This window comes from Gigantopelta aegis, chromosome 7 (assembly GCF_016097555.1).
Source record: "Gigantopelta aegis isolate Gae_Host chromosome 7, Gae_host_genome, whole genome shotgun sequence".
In the NCBI taxonomy this organism is placed as follows: Eukaryota; Metazoa; Mollusca; class Gastropoda; order Neomphalida; family Peltospiridae; genus Gigantopelta; species Gigantopelta aegis.
Window position 1 is genome coordinate 19776790 of NC_054705.1, and position 19244 is coordinate 19796033.

The following is a 19244-nucleotide window of genomic DNA, read 5'->3' on the forward strand; positions in this document are numbered from 1 at the left end:
TGCAATTTTTGAGATGTTATTGACTAACAGAGACTTTTTAACGATTGTAATTACATATCAAACTGATTTTGTCTGCATAAAATATTAGTGGCTGTATATTAAACCTGTTTCTGATCGTTCTAATATCTGTACTAGTTTAAATTTCATGTTATTTCCTAAAATCCAGTTTGGGCTCGTTACAAATATGTAAGTTTAATCGTAGAAATATTGTATTAATCGGAACCTTTAAACTATACACACAATTCCATTTTAGTATACTGAGGCGTTGCGAAAAGAAATTCTGGAAAACAAATTTTCATATTTCCTAAAATCAAGGGCCATGACGGTCAAAAAATGGATTATTCACCATGAATGTCAAGCGTGACCCGTAACTCTACCGCTACATGATAAAGCTATATACAAAATGTCAGGTCAATATATTGAGGCACTGCAAAAACTATCTGGAAAACTATATCTGGGATAGACGGACAGACAGACAGACAAACAGGACGGAGATGAATTTTAATTTACACTTAGGTTGGACCGGTGGGGGACTAATAAATAAATAAAATAAATAAATAAATAAAATTTAATAATACAAAATATTATTTTGGAAAAGGAAAATTAACAAATAGTTTTTGAGGGAGGTCGCCATTATACATCTTAAAGGGACAGACCACCCTAGTTTTTTAAACAGTAACGTATATTCTTACCCTAGAACCTAGTTTCAACCCGTAAAAAATGGACACTAAGTTTGTTTAATTTACAAACCTGTAACAAATTTGGATACAACAGAGTGAAACAAGAGTTTGTGACGTTGAAATACTCTTAAACTTAAAACTAAATCGCGACTCCATGGCCGTTACTTGTGAGACGCAAATGCGTTTTAAAAAAGAAAAAAAAGAAAAAAAAAAAAGAAGCCTTTTGTGTATTAGAAACACCCAGATGTGGTGCTTATAAAACTTTGAGAGTCTAGACTCGAGACTAATAGAGTCAGAGACATGAACGTCATGGCAACGCCATACAGATTGTATGCGTGTGACGTCATTAGAGATTGAGTCTGGACTCTAAACGCTTTATAAGCACGGGCCCAGGATGACCAGAAACACTTCGATTGTACGGAAATGGATAATCTAAACAATATTAAATGTAAGTAATGTTTGACTTCTGTGATCATAAACGGCTCTAATAGTGGAAACTATGTCTTAGTGTTTAAAAACTAGGGTCTGTCACTTTAATAAGGCATTCTTTTCTTCTGTATTCCAAGGAAACGCCAAGCTGAGATCGTTCTGTGAAGGTCAGCCAGGATGGATGAGGTGGCTGCGCCGCATCTCGTTCACAGGATACAGTGGTTCCATGACTGTCCTTCTGGAGTCCAACTTCCAGAGAATAGGGTACATGATGCCAGTCAAGATCAGATACTACCAAGACAGAAGTAGGTCATGTCTAAAGTTAAAGTATGTTCTGTTTAACGACACCACTAGAGCACAGTGATATATTAATCATCGGCTATTGGATGTCAAACATTTGTTAATTTTGATATTTAGTGTTAGAGAGGAAACCCGCTACATTTTTCCATTTGTAGCAAGGCATCTTGTAAAGACAGGACGGCACATACCACGGCCTTTGATGTACCAGTCATGGTGCACTGGCTGCAGCGAGAAATAGTCCAATGGGCCCACCGACGGGTTTCGATCCCAGACCGAACGCGCATCAAGCGAGTCTTTACCACTTGGCTACGCCCCGCCCCAGGCCATGTCTAATTATGTCAATAGCTGGACAATACTACGTAATTAAATTCCCCTTACATTAATTTTAATATAACGTCATCCCATTGGTCAACATGTAGCAATGAGATTTCGTTCATTTCTCCATGAACGTAAAAGATTACGTCGACAGGGAACGTCATATCTGATGATGACATCATTTTATATAGACAAGTTGTCTTATTGAGCGTTATTATTTATGGACCAAAACTAATTCAAAATAGTGTGAACGTTTTGTGTTATTATTAGCAAGTATGATTCAAATTTAATTATAAGTATTGTCTGTTATTTATTTTACGTTCATCGGAGTATGAAAAATCTAAATAATCCGCAAACTGCTAACTCATATTGGCAATACCAGGGCCCGTGCTTATAAAACGTTTAGAGTCCAGACTCAATCTCAAATGACGTCACACGCATACAATTTATATGGCGTTGTCATGACATTAGTGTCTCAGACTCTATTAGAATCTCGAGTCAAGACTCTAAACGTTTTATAAGCGCCAGGCCTGATGGGTGTGGGAGAAAGTTCAGGCAATCTAAGTGACACCTGAACACAATTGTATGTTAAAAACATACATAAAAACATAATTATAATAAATTACTATCATTTTTATATGACATAAAATATTATCACTAATATGGAGAAATTTAAATACATAAAAAGTAACAACGAATATAATGGAAAAGAAAAATATATAATACTGGAGATCTTGGTAAATCATTTCTCAATATATTTAGTTACATAAACAATAATGTTTGTTTGCCAGACGATCCGCTGATGACTACAACAACAGCCAGACCTACAACTACAACAACAGCTATACCTACAACTACAACAACTGCCAGACCTACAACTACAACAACTGCCAGACCTACAACTACAACAACGTTTAGAGACTGGCCTACGTCGTCGACTATGCCGCCAACAGGTTATTTCGCTCCATGCGGAAAGACTTCCTTGATCGCATCCGATGAACCGGGCTACATCTACACACCGGATGTTCAAGATTCCTTCAAGTAAGTTTTCCTGTTCCAGCTAGTAACTGTTTTTCGTGTTTTGAAAGAAGTCTATCAAGTTATGAATGGACATTGTGTTATGTAGCACGACTGTACTCACACAAAATACAAATACAAATATAGGAGAAACGTCGTCCGTTGTACACGTACAGAATGAAGGATATACACACACACGCGCGCACACACACACACGCGCGCACACACACACACACACACACACAACACACACACACACACACACACACTCTCTCTCTCTCTCTCTGTCTCTCTCTCTGTCTCTCTCTCTCTCACACACACACACACACACACGCTCGCGCACACACACACACACACTCTCTCTCTCGCTCTCTCTCTCTCTCTCTCTCTCTCTCTCTCTCTCTCTCTCACACACACACACTCACACACACGCGCGCACACACACACACACACGCACACACACACACACACTCTCTCTCTCTCTCTCTCTCTCTCTCTCTCTCTCTCACACACACACACACACACATACGCTTGCGCGCACACACACACACACACACACTCTCTCTCACACACACACACACACTCACACACACACACTCTCTCTCTCTCTCTCTCTCTCTCTCACACACACACACACACTCTCTCTCTCTCTCTCTCTCTCTCTCTCTCTCTCTCTCTCTCTCTCTCTCACACACACACACACACACACACACACCGACATACACACACACATATATATATATATATATATATATATATATATATATATATATATATATATATATATGTATGTATATATATTAGGGTTCGATCCGAACATTCGAATATTCGCTCGCTAATTTGCTATTCGAAATATTCGAATAGTTTTTTCAAGTATTCGAAACTCTGGAGTTTTTAGGTCGTATGGTGAAACGTATTCTAAATGAGATGTATAATGCGGCTTCTTTGTACTAAGATCGGTCCTGCCTGGCGCTTTCCTTGTACATTAAGTCGAGAACATAAAACACGCATCGTCTTTCAGAACAGAGTATTAAAGCGGCAGTATCCGGAATATTTTTATTATTTAAGCATATAGAACAGTAAATCCAATTACGTTTGGTGCATATATGACGCCGCAATCCGCATTGGTTTCACTACGCTGGCTTATCCAGGTCAAAAACAAAGCCAGTTATTCGAGAGTGGGACACTTTTGACGGGCTCCTACCGATCTCGGTTTTGATTGGCTTATCACAAGTGTAGAATTCCCCAACAAGAGATCACATGAGATTTCGCAATTTTTGAACAAATTTAACTGTCTTGATTGAGGGGTCGTCTCATATCTCCAAAACATATTTATATCCATAGAGGTATGGTACAACGCCTTTCCAGGCGTCGGTGGGTGGGGGATTTGCCTTGAAATGTTGACAGTGGCCAGCTGTTGGCATACGCGTTACATGTAAGTGGGTATTACTAATTACGTAACGCTCTAGGGGTAGAGGAGGAGGGTATTGTGTTCGATTTACGTAACATTTTTCAAGACTATTTGTTATTTTTATTCATTACTTAGACCTAAAAAGGTTTTTTTTTTTGGAAATACGCGGTCAGTCTAGTATCGATCCCCATCGGCGGGTATATAAAAGACCATGGTATGTGATATACTGTCTGTGGGATGGTACATATAAACGATCCCTTGCTAAAAAAAAAATGTAGCGGGCTTCCAAGGCGCGTGTGCAGGGATTTCAGTGGGGTTGGGATTATAGACTGTGTTGAGCGAAGTTTATATGGGGCTATACCCAATACCCTCCCCCTGCACATGCACCTGATTTCTCTCTAAGATTATATGTCAAAATTACCAAATGTTAGACATCCAACAGCAGGTGGAAGGAAGGATAGGATATGTTTCATTTAACGACGCACTCAACACATTTTATTTACGGTTGTATGGCGTCGGATGATTATTAAATCAATATGCTCTAACTTTGATGTCGTTAACCCCCCCCCCCCCCCCCCAAACTTTACCCTTTCCAAACGAAAGAATATTTATTTGAATTTGTCGATTTTAACACGTAAGATTAAGAAGTGAAAACGTTCCTTGTCTATTTTATTATATTTTATTTAAAAAATATATACATGATTAATGTGTTACTAGTATACAAACTAAACTTTGAAAGTTCTACTAACACTTTATAAAATATTAATTCTGAAATAGGAAGGTACGATTGTCGATAATACGTTGTCAGGATCAAACCGGTTTTAACGAAAGACTCTAGTACCGTATCCTCAATCGAACGTTCTTCGTACAGCGCAAGATTTCTCTTTTAATTTTTTTAGACGAACCCTACAATTTGAAATCGGCAAACGCACGTGTTAACTGAAACTGACAACAGGCTGTCGTTTGTGCTTTGCCAAGCTATGGCGGCACAGGCGACGAATCAAGCGTATACTTTTGACGATCTCCGTTCATAGCGAGTTTTTTTAAAGTGCATTTAAGCTTGTATTTCATATTTGTACATGATGTTATAATATGGTAACCAGAAAAATTTAACTTTAAAAAAAACGAAAGGAAGGAAATGTTTTATTTTAACGACGCACTCAACACATTTTATTTACTGTTATATGGCGTCAGACATATGGTTAAGGACCACACAGATATTGAGAGAGGAAATCCGCTGTCGCCACTTCATTGGCTACTCTTTTCGATTAGCAGCAAGGGATTTTTTATATGCACCATCCCACAGACATGATAGCACATACCACGGCCTTTGATATACCAGACGTGGTGCACTGGCTGGAACTAGAAATAGCCCAATGGGCCCACCAACGGGGATCGATCCCAAACAGACCTTTACCACTGGGCTACGTCCCGCCCCGAACAGAATATTAAAGGCACATTCCTGAGTTTGCTGCAATTTTTAAGATGTTATCGACTAACAGAGACTTTTTAATGATTGTAATTACATATCAATATATTTTTCTGCATAAAAATATCAGTGGCTATATATTAAACGTGTTTCTGATCGTTCTAATATGTGTACTAGGTTACATTTCATTTTATTTCCTAAAATATTTGTTCAAGACAAAGTCCAGTTTGGGCTTGTTATATTAAGACGACCAGAAACACAATGAATATGCAGACACCGATCTTCTAAACAAGAAAATATATTTAATATTTAATTTTACTCGTAGAAATATTTTATTAGTCAGAAACATCTAACAATGCAGCAAACTCAGGAATGTCCCTTTAATAATGACGTCATGCGGATGGCTGAAATGTATTTAAAGGGGTATTTCCCGATAACAGGAATTGGATTCATCTACACTAACCATCCAATATGTCGATTTCTAATCCTATAAAGAAAAACTAAATTGTGTACGTCAAATTAAGTATGTCAGCTTTATTTTCGTGGTTATATCCAATTAAGGTTCAAACACGCTGTTCTGGGCACACATCCTAGCTATATGGGCTGTCTGTCCAGGACAGAGGGTTAGTTGTTAGTGGTTAGTGAGAGAGAAGAGGGTGTAGTGGTCTTAAACCTACGCGTTGAGTCATTAAAACTCGCTCTGGGTGGGAGCCGGTACCTGACTGCGAACCCTGTACCTACCAGCCTTATGTCCGATGACTTAACAATTACGCCACTGAGGCCGGTTTTCTGTCCCGGATAGTGGGTTAGATATTAATTGTTAGTTGTCAGTGGTTGAAAGTCATAGTAGTGTTAAATCTACCCAATGAGTCATTAAAACTCGCTTTGGGTGGGAGCCGGTACCGGGCTGCGAACCCTGTACCTACCAGCCAGAACCGTAGCTAGCGGGGGAAGGAGGGGGGGGGGGGCAGAAAAAATATAGAAACTTAAAGAAAATTCTCTTTATACAATTAACTAATCAGTTCCCCCCTCTCCCCCCAAAATCAAACATAAAAAAATCCTAGCGACGGCCCTGCCGGCCTTATGTCCGATGGCTTAACCACGACGCCACCGATAATCATAAATGTCTTGTGAATGTTAAATTTCAGATCGCATTGTTTCTGGGTCATCAGACCATTCTGGTCCGTCCCCATACACCTGGAAATCAGATCCGTTTCCGGTTATGACCTGGACTGTAACGATCAACAACTGCTTATTACAGACGGTATGTGGATGTGTGGATGTGTGTACGTGCGTGTGCAGTGTCTGTATATGCAATGCATTTCTGGTCGACCTAATGTTTGTAAGTAGACCAAATTGGGTTTCATTTCACATTAATTTCGTACGTACGGAAAAATTAGAAATACAAAAAATAAAATGAAGTTTGACCTAGTACAAATAGTAAAACGACCAGAAACATGTATTTCACATGCAATTTCAGTCTGTTAGTCAACAACACCCTTAACAATGGCAACAAACTCCGGACTGTGCCTTTAAAGTTTGACAGTATCCTTTATATCGATTCCGTCCTTGCTTATTCGGCAAGTGTTTAGCCTACATACTCAAATCCCTGGACGTTATCCCCTATTAAAGTCTGACAGTGTCCTTCATATCGATTCCGTCTTTGCTTATTCGGCAAGTGTTTAGCCTACATACTCAAACCCCTGGACGTTACTCCCTATTAAAGTCTGACAGTATCCTTCATATCGATTCCGTCCTTGCTTATTCGGCAAATGTTTAGCCCACATACTCAAACCCCTGGACGTTACTCCCTATTAAAGTCTGAAAGTATCCTTCATATCGATTCCGTCCTTGCTTATTCGGCAAGTGTTTGGCCCACATACTCAAACCCCTGGACGTTACTCCCTATTAAAGTCTGAAAGTATCCTTCATATCGATTCCGTCCTTGCTTATTCGGCAAGTGTTTGGCCCATATACTCAAACCCCTGGACGTTACTCCCTATTAAAGTCTGAAAGTATCCTTCATATCGATTCCGTCCTTGCTTATTCGGCAAGTGTTTGGCCCACATACTCAAACCCCTGGACGTTACTCCCTATTAAAGTCTGAAAGTATCCTTCATATCGATTCCGTCCTTGCTTATTCGGCAAGTGTTTGGCCCACATACTCAAACCCCTGGACGTTACTCACTATTAAAGTATTTTCTAGTAGGGTCGGGACGTAGCCTAGTGGTAATGCGTTCCGTCCATTTTCTAGTAAACTTTAAAATCCAATTACTTATTACTAATATTTGATTGTTTATAAATCTGTTAATAATAAGGTAAAGTGTGATATGAGACCATATTTCTTTCTCTTTGTTTGTTAGAAATTTGGAATTTGGAAGCTATCACAAGTTCAAATGATAACAAAGCTACAAGAACGCAACACTCATGTTCAATAGCAAAATTCGAATTGAAGAGTATTTATACCCCAATACCTTCAAAATACACGGGCTGCACGATTTTATTATGAACCATTTTCCTTCGTCAGCAAATCATAATCCTATAATATGATTGGCTGGAAAATCAAAATTCCGTGATGGGGCTCGTAGTTTGCCGAAAACAGCCGAGTAAATATCCATCAAAATGCAAAAGTAATATGGTCTCATACAACACTTTTCCATGAAAAGTTTGTTTTATTTAAGGACGCCTCAAGAGGACATTGATTTTTATCTTATCATCGGCTATTGGACGTCAAACATATGGTCATTCTGACATATTTCTTAAGAGGAAACCCGCTGCTGCCACATAGGCTACTCTTTCCGATAAGCAGCAAGGGGTCTTTTATATGCACTTTCCCACAGACAGGACAGAACATACGACAACTGATTGGAACAGAAAATAGCCTAAACTGCAAATGGGTCTACTGAGAAGGATTGATCCGATGAACGACAGGCGGACACGTTACCGATTGAGCCATATCCCAATCCCCACTTTTCTGTGAATAAAACCAACGCAACGCAATATAACGCAACGTTCCTGATATTCCCATATAAGGATAGGGCTAGCGACTACTGTATTTAGTAACAAGATGGGGCTAGCGATTACAGTATTTAGTAACAAGATAGGGCTAGCGATTACTGTATTTAGTAACAAGATAGGGCTAGCGATTACTGTATTTAGTAACAAGATGGGGCTAGCGATTACAGTATTTAGTAACAAGATAGGGCTAGCGATTACAGTATTTAGTAACAAGATAGGGCTAGCGATTACAGTATTTAGTAACAAGATGGGGCTAGCGACTACTGTATTTAGTAACAAGATAGGGCTAGCGATTACTGTATTTAGTAACAAGATAGGGCCAGCGACTACAGTATTTAGTAACAAGATAGGGCCAGCGACTACTGTATTTAGTAACAAGATAGGGCTAGCGACTACTGTATTTAGTAACAAGATGGGGCTAGCGACTACTGTATTTAGTAACAAGATAGGGCCAGCGACTACAGTATTTAGTAACAAGATAGGGCCAGCGACTACTGTATTTAGTAACAAGATGGGGCCAGCGACTACTGTATTTAGTAACAAGATAGGGCCAGCGACTACTGTATTTAGTAACAAGATGGGGCCAGCGACTACAGTATTTAGTAACAAGATAGGGCTAGCGATTACTGTATTTAGTAACAAGATGGGGCTAGCGACTACTGTATTTAGTAACAAGATAGGGCCAGCGACTACTGTATTTAGTAACAAGATAGGGCCAGCGATTACTGTATTTAGTAACAAGATAGGGCCAGCGACTACAGTATTTAGTAACAAGATAGGGCCAGCGACTACTGTATTTAGTAACAAGATAGGGCCAGCGACTACAGTATTTAGTAACAAGATGGGGCTAGCGACTACTGTATTTAGTAACAAGATAGGGCCAGCGACTACTGTATTTAGTAACAAGATAGGGCCAGCGACTACAGTATTTAGTAACAAGATGGGGCTAGCGACTACTGTATTTAGTAACAAGATGGGGCTAGCGACTACTGTATTTAGTAACAAGATAGGGCTAGCGACTACAGTATTTAGTAACAAGATGGGGCTAGCGACTACAGTATTTAGTAACAAGATGGGGCTAGCGACTACAGTATTTAGACTACACACTCAGATGGGGCTAGCGACTACAGTATTTAGTAACAAGATGGGGCTAGCGACTACAGTATTTAGTAACAAGATGGGGCTAGCGACTACAGTATTTAGTAACAAGATGGGGCTAGCGACTACAGTATTTAGTAACAAGATGGGGCTAGCGATTACTGTATTTAGTAACAAGATGGGGCTAGCGACTACTGTATTTAGTAACAAGATAGGGCCAGCGACTACAGTATTTAGTAACAAGATAGGGCCAGCGACTACAGTATTTAGTAACAAGATGGGGCTAGCGATTACTGTATTTAGTAACAAGATGGGGCTAGCGATTACAGTATTTAGTAACAAGATGGGGCTAGCGACTACTGTATTTAGTAACAAGATAGGGCTAGCGACTACTGTATTTAGTAACAAGATAGGGCCAGCGACTACTGTATTTAGTAACAAGATAGGGCCAGCGACTACTGTATTTAGTAACAAGATAGGGCCAGCGACTACTGTATTTAGTAACAAGATAGGGCCAGCGATTACTGTATTTAGTAACACGATAGGGCCAGCGATTACTGTATTTAGTAACAAGATAGGGCCAGCGACTACAGTATTTAGTAACAAGATAGGGCCAGCGACTACTGTATTTAGTAACAAGATAGGGCCAGCGATTACTGTATTTAGTAACACGATAGGGCTAGCGATTACTGTATTTAGTAACAAGAATAACCAGAAGACAAAAACAAATAAAAATAATAACCGAGAAACTATGAAAAGATAGAGATCGACAAAAACCCGCTCAGGAACGTCACAATTATAGTTCGTACCATTTCTATTTCCATTTTAATTTTACTTCATAGTATTTTTTTATTTTTGTTTGCTTTTGCTTTTGTTTATTTCCTTTTTCTTTCTTTATTATTTCATTTTATTTTATTCTTTTCTGTTCTGTTTGTAGGTACAAAGACAATTAAGCGACACTGTGATGGAAACACTGAGCGTTACACGGGTACTCGGGGTACCATGAGAATACTGTACAGGAACGATGGCTTTTACCCCTTCACTTCACAAATCAGCATCAAGTATTACCAAGACAAATATTACAATAGTAAGTCTTTTTTCTTCTTTTTTTGCCTGACACACACACACACACACACCTACACACACCATAGACTATATCCTAGTCGAATCAGTTTTCGATTGCACTCACGCACTGTGTATTATCGGTTCACTTACAATGACGTCAGTTTGAGATCGTACACACGCACTGTATATTACATAACTGAGCGGCCCAAAGATCAACCGTTGAATATAAGGCGGACAGGTGCTGTATCCGCTGGAAGATAGAGTGAGCTTTTACAAGTGTCGTTTTCTTTCTTCTCTCCCCGCACGCCTCAGTCAGTCTGTCTCTCTCTGTCTCTGTATGTGTCTCTCTCTCTCTCTCTCTCTCTCTCTCTCTCTCTCTCTCTCTGCTCGCTCGCTCTCTCTCTCTCTCTCTCTCTCTCTCTCTCTCTCTCTCTCTCTCTCTCTCTCTCTCTCTCTCTCTCTCTCTCTCTCTCTCTCTCTCTCTCTCTTTCTCGCTCTCTCTGTCTGTCTGTCTGCCTCTATCCCTCCGTCTCTCTCTCTCTCTCTCTCTCTCTCTCTCTCTCTCTCTCTCTCTCTCTCTCTCTCTCTCTCTCATATACATGTGTGTATGCGTTTGTATTTCATAAACGCAGCCATAAGGTAGGGCTTGCAATTGAAATTCCTTATGCCTTTTTTTCTTGGCAATAATTTTAGCAGAAATTAATATTTGTTCATGGGCCTTTTATATCAATACACAAGCCTGTCAAAGAATTTAATGAACGAAATAAGTATGGTTTACTGTGGGTCAATTTCAATCTGTTGTTCTATCATTTGAAAACGTGTGGGCGAGACGTAGCCCAGTGGTAAAGCGCTCGCTTGATGTGCGGTCGGTTTGGGATTAATCACCTTCTGTGGCCACATTGGGGTATCTCTCGTTCCAGCTAGTGTACCACGACTGGTATATCAAAGACCGTGGTATATGCTGTCCTGTCTGTGGGATTGTGCGTTAACAGATCCCTTGCTACTAATGGAAACAAAATGTAGCGGGTTTCCTCTCTACGACTATATGTAAAAATTATTAAATGTTTAACATCCAATAGCCGATGATTAGTAAATGAATTTGCTTTGGTGGTGTCGTTAAAGAAAACAAAATGTAGACTTTTTCCAGGAAGAAAGGAATGAAATGTTTTATTTAACGACGCACTCAGCACATTTTATTTACGGTTATATGGCGTCAGACATATGGTTAATGACCATACACTTTATGGGCTACTCTTTTCGATTAGCGGCAAGGGATCTCTTATATGCACCATCCCACAGACAGGATAGTACATAGCAGGGACTTTGTTACACCAGCTGTGGAGCACTGGCTGGAACGAGATATAGCCAAATGGGGCCACCTACGGGGATCGATCCTAAACCGACCGTGCATTAAAGGAAACATGTCACGTAAACCATATTTGGCACCAACCATGTACAAGTAATTATAAATTGAATCACCTAAAAAAAAAAATTATAAAAAATTAATTACTTAAAATATCTCCATAAAAGAACCCCAGATACGAGCTCTTAGCGGAAATTGCCGATCTTTAATGAGCAGGGCAATCACGAGGTCCGTGACGTCAGAGACGCGTCGCTTGATCTGAAGCCTTACACTTAAAAGCATTAGTCCGTACCACTCATAAAGAATCTAAGACTTGCACAGCTTACCAAAACAATGAGTGTTCGTTCGCAAAACGTTTTGCCGTATCAATATGAGCTGTTAGTAAATGAAAGAAAGACACACATTTACTTACAACAGTGATACTGAAGAAAAAAAACGGATAGCGAGTCGGAGGGTGGAGAAACTGATGGTGCCAGACCAGACCGGTCGACCAATTTACAGCCCGGAGCCCGAAAGTAACCCGGAGACAAAACCAAAACTCGATGCTAATGCCGAGGTGTATACTGTTCATATTTAGCATAAAGATACACCTCGATATGATGTATTTAAATATGTAAAAAATATAAATGTAGGACAAACATTTTTTTTTTTTTTTTTTTTTAGAAAATATCGCATTTTTTATGTTCGGGCTGTACATAATGAAATCTGTATGCACAGTGTAAACAAACGCTTTAATTTACGACAAGGCGCTTCACTTTCATTAACCTGGCTTGTAAAACAACATAAATGACTTGAGAGTATAATCAACTTTTACCCTAAATATATTTCTATTTGCATCAATAGAACGAAATGGGGTTATAGTATTTTTCTCTCATAAAAAAGTAGCATATTATTAGGCCTATTGGTAGGGTGCGTTAGAGTAAAAACGACCACTCACGATACCCAATTGATAATTTTCTTTTCTTTGGTACTACGTAATTGGTCAGTTTTGTAATTTTAGATGGGAAAGTCTACTTAATCAAGGGTTTTACAGCATTATTTACAGTAATGAAGCAGGGCGGCTGATAATGTCCATTAACATTGTACTATAGTCGCGACAGGTTACGCCACAATACCCTGTGATCTTAAAAAAACTGGCACGTATTTTGTACGTATGTCTAGACCGTGGTAATCACTTACCTGGTCGATACCCTGCAATATACACCTGCCAATCAGGAATCACATGTGCAGGCCACGGAAAGAAAGGACCAATTAACTAAAACACTCCGATTCTCAAGTCAGCCCGTGGATGATGATGATGATAACTAGTTTAACGTGCCCATATACCACTAGGGTTTCGAACACGCCCATCCCGAGTCCGACATCCGATAAGATCGGTGGCCTGACTCGGGATGGAGGGGGGGGGGGGGGGGGGGGGGTGAAAATGGGCAGAATTTTGAAAATAGCAATTAGTAAAAACGTTAATAGAATAAATAAAAAAAGAAAAAGGTTACAAGCCAAAAATAAAAAAGAATTGACTGCTCGGCCGAATATTTATATAATTTGGAGCATTTTAGAAGGACAGTCCAAAATTAAATAAGAGAAAGAAGAGAGGATCGGACTATTTAATAATATTACAAAAAAGAAGTAATTTCGACATAAAATTTTGAACGCAGATCTAAACGTTTAAAGTCCGATCGATATGTCCACGCGAGTGGCCTCGTTAAGGCCGTTTGGGTGCACAGCTTAAATGGACGAGATGGGTTGCATCCCGTCAAGAAAACCCCTAGATTGACAGTCGATAGACGTTGAAGGTGTAGTGCTGTGCTGAAATACAGATCTTGAGAAGCCGGATCTGTCTGAACGAGTAGAGTATCAGACTAGGGTATAGTCCAGTCGTCATGGGTTGGTATAGTGGTGCGGACGGGCCCGACTCTGGAGGATACGAGATGGTATCATTATAAAGCAATGTAAAGTCTAGAAAAAGAGTAGTAGGGGCCGACCCCGCTTCCTATTTCTTCTTAGAGTGGGGCGGTCAATCTTCCAGTGCTGGTAGGACAGGCTCGGACATGTAGAGACTAAACGCGAACAACCGTGGCGTTCTGCAGAATGGTCGTCATACGAGTCACGAAAAAACAAGTCAACATAGTCAGACGGAGAAATGACGTGGAGGCGAGGAATCTCGCTGAAAAAGAATCCGTGGATGAAACATAATAGTTATTTCGACACCGACAGTAGTGGTTTATTTTGTATTGAACTTCGTGTTGCTTTGGGGCTTCGGGCGATGAGGAACGTTTTTGTGACGTATTCCGCCCGAAGATTAAAAACATTATTTAAAATTATTATTGTTTTCTACACGTTTTTTAAAAACATATTTAAATACATCGTACTGAGATGTATCCTCATGCCAAATCCCATGTTTGTATATGCCATATTTAATTACTTATTGACGTTTCCTTCTTCGGACGGTGAATACAGATTTTGTTATGTAGGCCTACAGCCCTAACATGAAAAATCTTTTTTTTTCCAAAAAAATAAATAAATAAAAAATTCTACATTTTTGTTTTAACATATATAAATACATCATGCTGAGGTGTATCTTTGTGCCAAATATGTACAATGTACACCTCGGCATTCGCAACCGAGTACTGTTTTTGTCTCCGGGTAACGTTCGGGCTCCGGGCTGTAAATAGGCTGACACCAAAGTACTATGCGGTGTTGGTGTCCAATCTTTTCTTTTGCGATAAAATACACGCGTCTTTCTTCGGATACAATCCTTTGGAAAACCATAAAAAGACAATCCCGATCGTTTAAACTGTTTATTTTTACACCCAAAGGCCGCGCAGTACGGCACTGTTGGACTGAAAAGATCGTAAGCCCCTTACTCCATATATAAACAGTTAACAACAATGGAAGAGTACAGCGGCTCTGACGTCACTTCCCTTTTTTTCCGGACGCTCACGAAGAAATATGCATAAATCGTACTTTGATACTGATTAGCGTAATTTCTTCATTTTAAGTTAACTAAACGTATTTTATTGTTATAAAGTTATTTGTATATTATTTTTATATCATTTTTCTTTTAAAATGAGCTATAATATGGTCTCGTGTCATGTTTCCTTTAAGCGAGACTATTTCCAGGATGTTCCGAGAAGGTGCTATATGTTAAAACAATGGTGGAGTGGTTTACGGGAATGATCGCGACTTGCTGGCCCAAAATGCAAATAAGTAAATAAGTGACTAAACAAGAACAACAACGTGTATATAGTATTTGCTTCACATATTGCTATATACCAACATTGATTTTTCAGAACCAGAGAGCGACAGTCAAACTAAAGGTACGTGTCGTATTAACATTAATTTGTCTTTGAATACTTCTTGTATTTATTTCTTACCAAATTTAGGTTAGCTTACCTTGACCAGTTCCAAAATTAGCGGGGGAGGGGATAATTGCTTCTCAGAAAAAAGGTGGGTTTTTGGGTTTTTTTTAGAGTTGTGTAGATTTTTTTTTTTTTCTAACCAGTAGACTATATTCCACATAACCTAATGATAATGATAATAATAATAGTAATAATAATAATAATAATAATAAATAATAAAAAGAAGAAGATAATAATAATAGTGATCATTAGTATTATTATTATTACACATGCTCACACACAAGCGCGTGCACACACACACACACACACACACACACACACACATATACACACACACACACACACACACACATATATACAAGCAGAGACAGACACACACATACAGACATACGTACATACATAGGCATACACACAAGATACACACAATCACACACACGCACGCACGCACACGCACGCACGCACACGCACGCACACAGACAAACACACACACACAAGCATACACACATAGACACAAACACAAGCACACACATACAAGATACACACACACACACACACACACACACACATATATACAAGCAGAGACAGACACACACATGCAGACATACGTACATACATAGGCATACACACAATATACACACGTCACACACACGCACGCACGCACACGCACGCACACACACAAACACACACACACACAAGCATACACACACAGACACAAACACAAGCACACACATACAAGATACACACACACACACACACACACACACACACACACACACAAAACACACACAGAGGCATACATAGATACAAAATACACACAAATACCGACACACACACATAGCAAAAACACATACAAGATACACACTTTTACGCACGTACGCATACACACATACACGCGCATATACAAGATACACACACACGCAAACACACACGCACACACACACACGCACACACACACAAGCTTATCACAAGGTGGCAGCGCTCTTCACCATTCCTTCTATTCTCGTTTCTACTATTTCTCCACAGATGATCTGCTTGTCGGTTACTAGTCATTTCGTACCAAAGTAATTTCGTACCATCCATTTCGTACCATAGTTTATGGTCATTTCGTACCATAGTCGTTTTGTACCATAGTGCTTTGGACATTTCATACCAGTCATTTCGTACCATAGCCATTTCGTACCTACTTTTTACCATCTCGTACCATAATGTTTGGTCATTTCGTACCATAGTGGTTTCATACTCTGCATCTTATTTTTGTCATGGTATACCACTTCTTATTTTTATTGTTGACGAATAAACGTTGACGTATAAACAGACCTTGTAAAGTGAGCAAAGGTTTAAATGAACGTATGTATATTGCCACTGATGATCATTTCATATGATACGAGACTCCCCCCCCCCCCCCCCCCCACCCTCATGTTATATAGGCTTACGTCCTTAGCACTGAGATCAGCTTGTCTTAGAAGATCTTGATATGTTACATATATGTAATATATCATCCTTTTCTTGTTATTCGTTTGTTTGGGTGGGGCTTCAATATAGCTGCATTAGCCTATTGTTTATTTTTTTAAATCAGTAATTCGACATTTTACTATCTATCAGTCAACTAAGCTGCACAATGACTGAGGTACGAAATGACTGTGGTACGAAATGACCAAGGTACGAAATGACCAAACAGACATGGTACGAAATGACTATGGTACGAAATGACCAAATGACTATGGTACGAAATTACCAGGGTACGAAATGACTTGGGTACGAAATGGTAAAATTGGGTACGAAATGACTATGGTACGAATTGACTGGTTACCTGCTGGTCAGACATGTTGGTACAATCAGTGCAGTTACTGGTGCCGTCATCCTGTGTCTCATCGCCATCATACTGATAACTGTATTGTTTTGCCGATATCGCAGAAACAGTTCGCGTCGCAGCGCGAACCGTACACTCACCCTGGCAGTGATCTCAGATAGAAAAACGGACGCGAGCCCTCCAGCGTACACTGATCTCTTTCCATTCAAGAAGGTGCTGCCACAGAGCAAGGACGAAGTTACTAAAGATCCATCACTTCCCCAACTGACTAAGAATGCTCTCATTTACATTTCAGCTCAAACTGAGCCAGCGCTTGTGGATCCGGCTAAACCAGATTCAAATTTCTGAAGAGCTGTCCGATTGTGACGATATGGACTTTGATACCTTTGTAGTCTTTTGCATATATACATTTACTTTTTAAAAAATCTTGTTTTATTAGATATTATAATCACAGCTCAGTGTAGCTATAACGTATAAAGGTACAGGTATAGACCTCCAGAATACATGTCGTTGTAGTGCACGGGGCACGTTAAGACAATACTTTTTCTTAATGTGCACGGCGAGTTGTTTCCATCTACTTAGCAAGTTTAAAATGGCGGGGATATTTTATAAGGTCGTCATTGAAGATTTATTTTCATAATAATGATGCGAGTCCTTCAATCGGGATTTTTTGTCCTCGGGTCCGATAAAATCTGTTGAAGACAGTATTTTGATACATTGATAGTCCTTTGGATATCCACATACTATGGTTTTCTTTTCTTTTCGTTTTTGTTGTTGTTGGTTTTTTGCTTTGTTTGTATTAAATTAATTTGTTTACTAGTTACAATGATAGCTGAATGTTCTTGTAATGTAGACTTTTTCAAATATCTATGTTTGTCTGTCTCTATTACTGTTCATAACAGTAAAATACTCTTTCCAGTACTTTGATACATTGGCATATCACATAATATCGTTTTGTTTTTTTGTTGTTGGTTTTTTGCTTTGTTTTTATTAAAAAAAGTTTTTTTTACTAGTTTTGTCGCTTGTTACCATGAGAACTGAATGCTCTTGTAATGTAGACTTTCTCAGAATATCTATCTGTGTCGGTCTTGTTTCACTGTCCATAACAGTAAATACTCTTTCCAGTACTTTGATAGTCGTTTGCATATTCACATAATATGGTTTTGTTTTCTTTTAATTTTTGCTTTGTTTGTATTAGACGTATTTGCTTTAAAATGGATTACAATACTGTGTTGGCTATTTTAGTGGTAAATAACCTTCCAGTGCTATTAAGTGTGACATTAGACGTATTTGCTTTAAAACTGTGGGCAGAATTCGTTATTTGGTTGATGTCAGTTTATTATGTTTTGTTTTCTCTATTAGTACTATGTCTGTATATTCGTTTTACAACTTTCAGTGCCTTTCACAATTAATACTCTAATACATTCAGTTTTCTTGATTATATCTAAAATGAACTGTCTTCAAATGCATTTAAAATATAAGTAAACACCCAAAAGGATATGTATATTTTAAAATGTTCTGTTATTTTAGTTTTCCATTATTCTTTACCCTCCAGTTCGTTTTTATCTATCTTTTTATCTCGTCTTAGACTGTGATGGGTTACCGCAGAGTTGTCTTTCTTTAAATTGGTCCATTCAACTGATTGGGTTTTTTTCTCGTTCATAATAGTGCACCACAACTGGTCAAAGGCCGTGCCGCCGTGGTATGTGCTTTCCTGTATAAAATATATTTTTCTGCTAATGGAAAAATTGATCAGGTTTCCTTTGATAACTATCTGTCAGAATTACCATATATTTGACACCCAATAGACCGTGATTAATTAATCAATGTGCTTTAGTGGTGTCGTTAAACAAAACAAACTTTATACTCTTTATCTTACTTTTTATCTCTGCGTGGACATTGATTGGTTACTACAGAGTTGTCTTTCTTTAACTTGTTTATTGTCTGTTT

The 19244-nt window shown here is 39.0% G+C and overlaps 1 protein-coding gene across 1 annotated transcript; it reads left to right on the forward strand.

The window, feature by feature from the left end:
• Positions 1 to 403: 403 nt before the first annotated feature.
• LOC121377954 lies at positions 404 to 17642 on the forward strand. Its single transcript, XM_041506047.1, has 8 exons — positions 404 to 410; positions 1247 to 1414; positions 2516 to 2765; positions 6730 to 6845; positions 10635 to 10784; positions 15416 to 15442; positions 16508 to 16512; positions 17295 to 17642. The coding sequence occupies exons 1-8, from the start codon at positions 404 to 406 to the stop codon at positions 17640 to 17642; spliced, it is 1071 nt and encodes a 356-aa protein (XP_041361981.1).
• The last annotated feature ends 1602 nt before the right edge of the window (positions 17643 to 19244 follow it).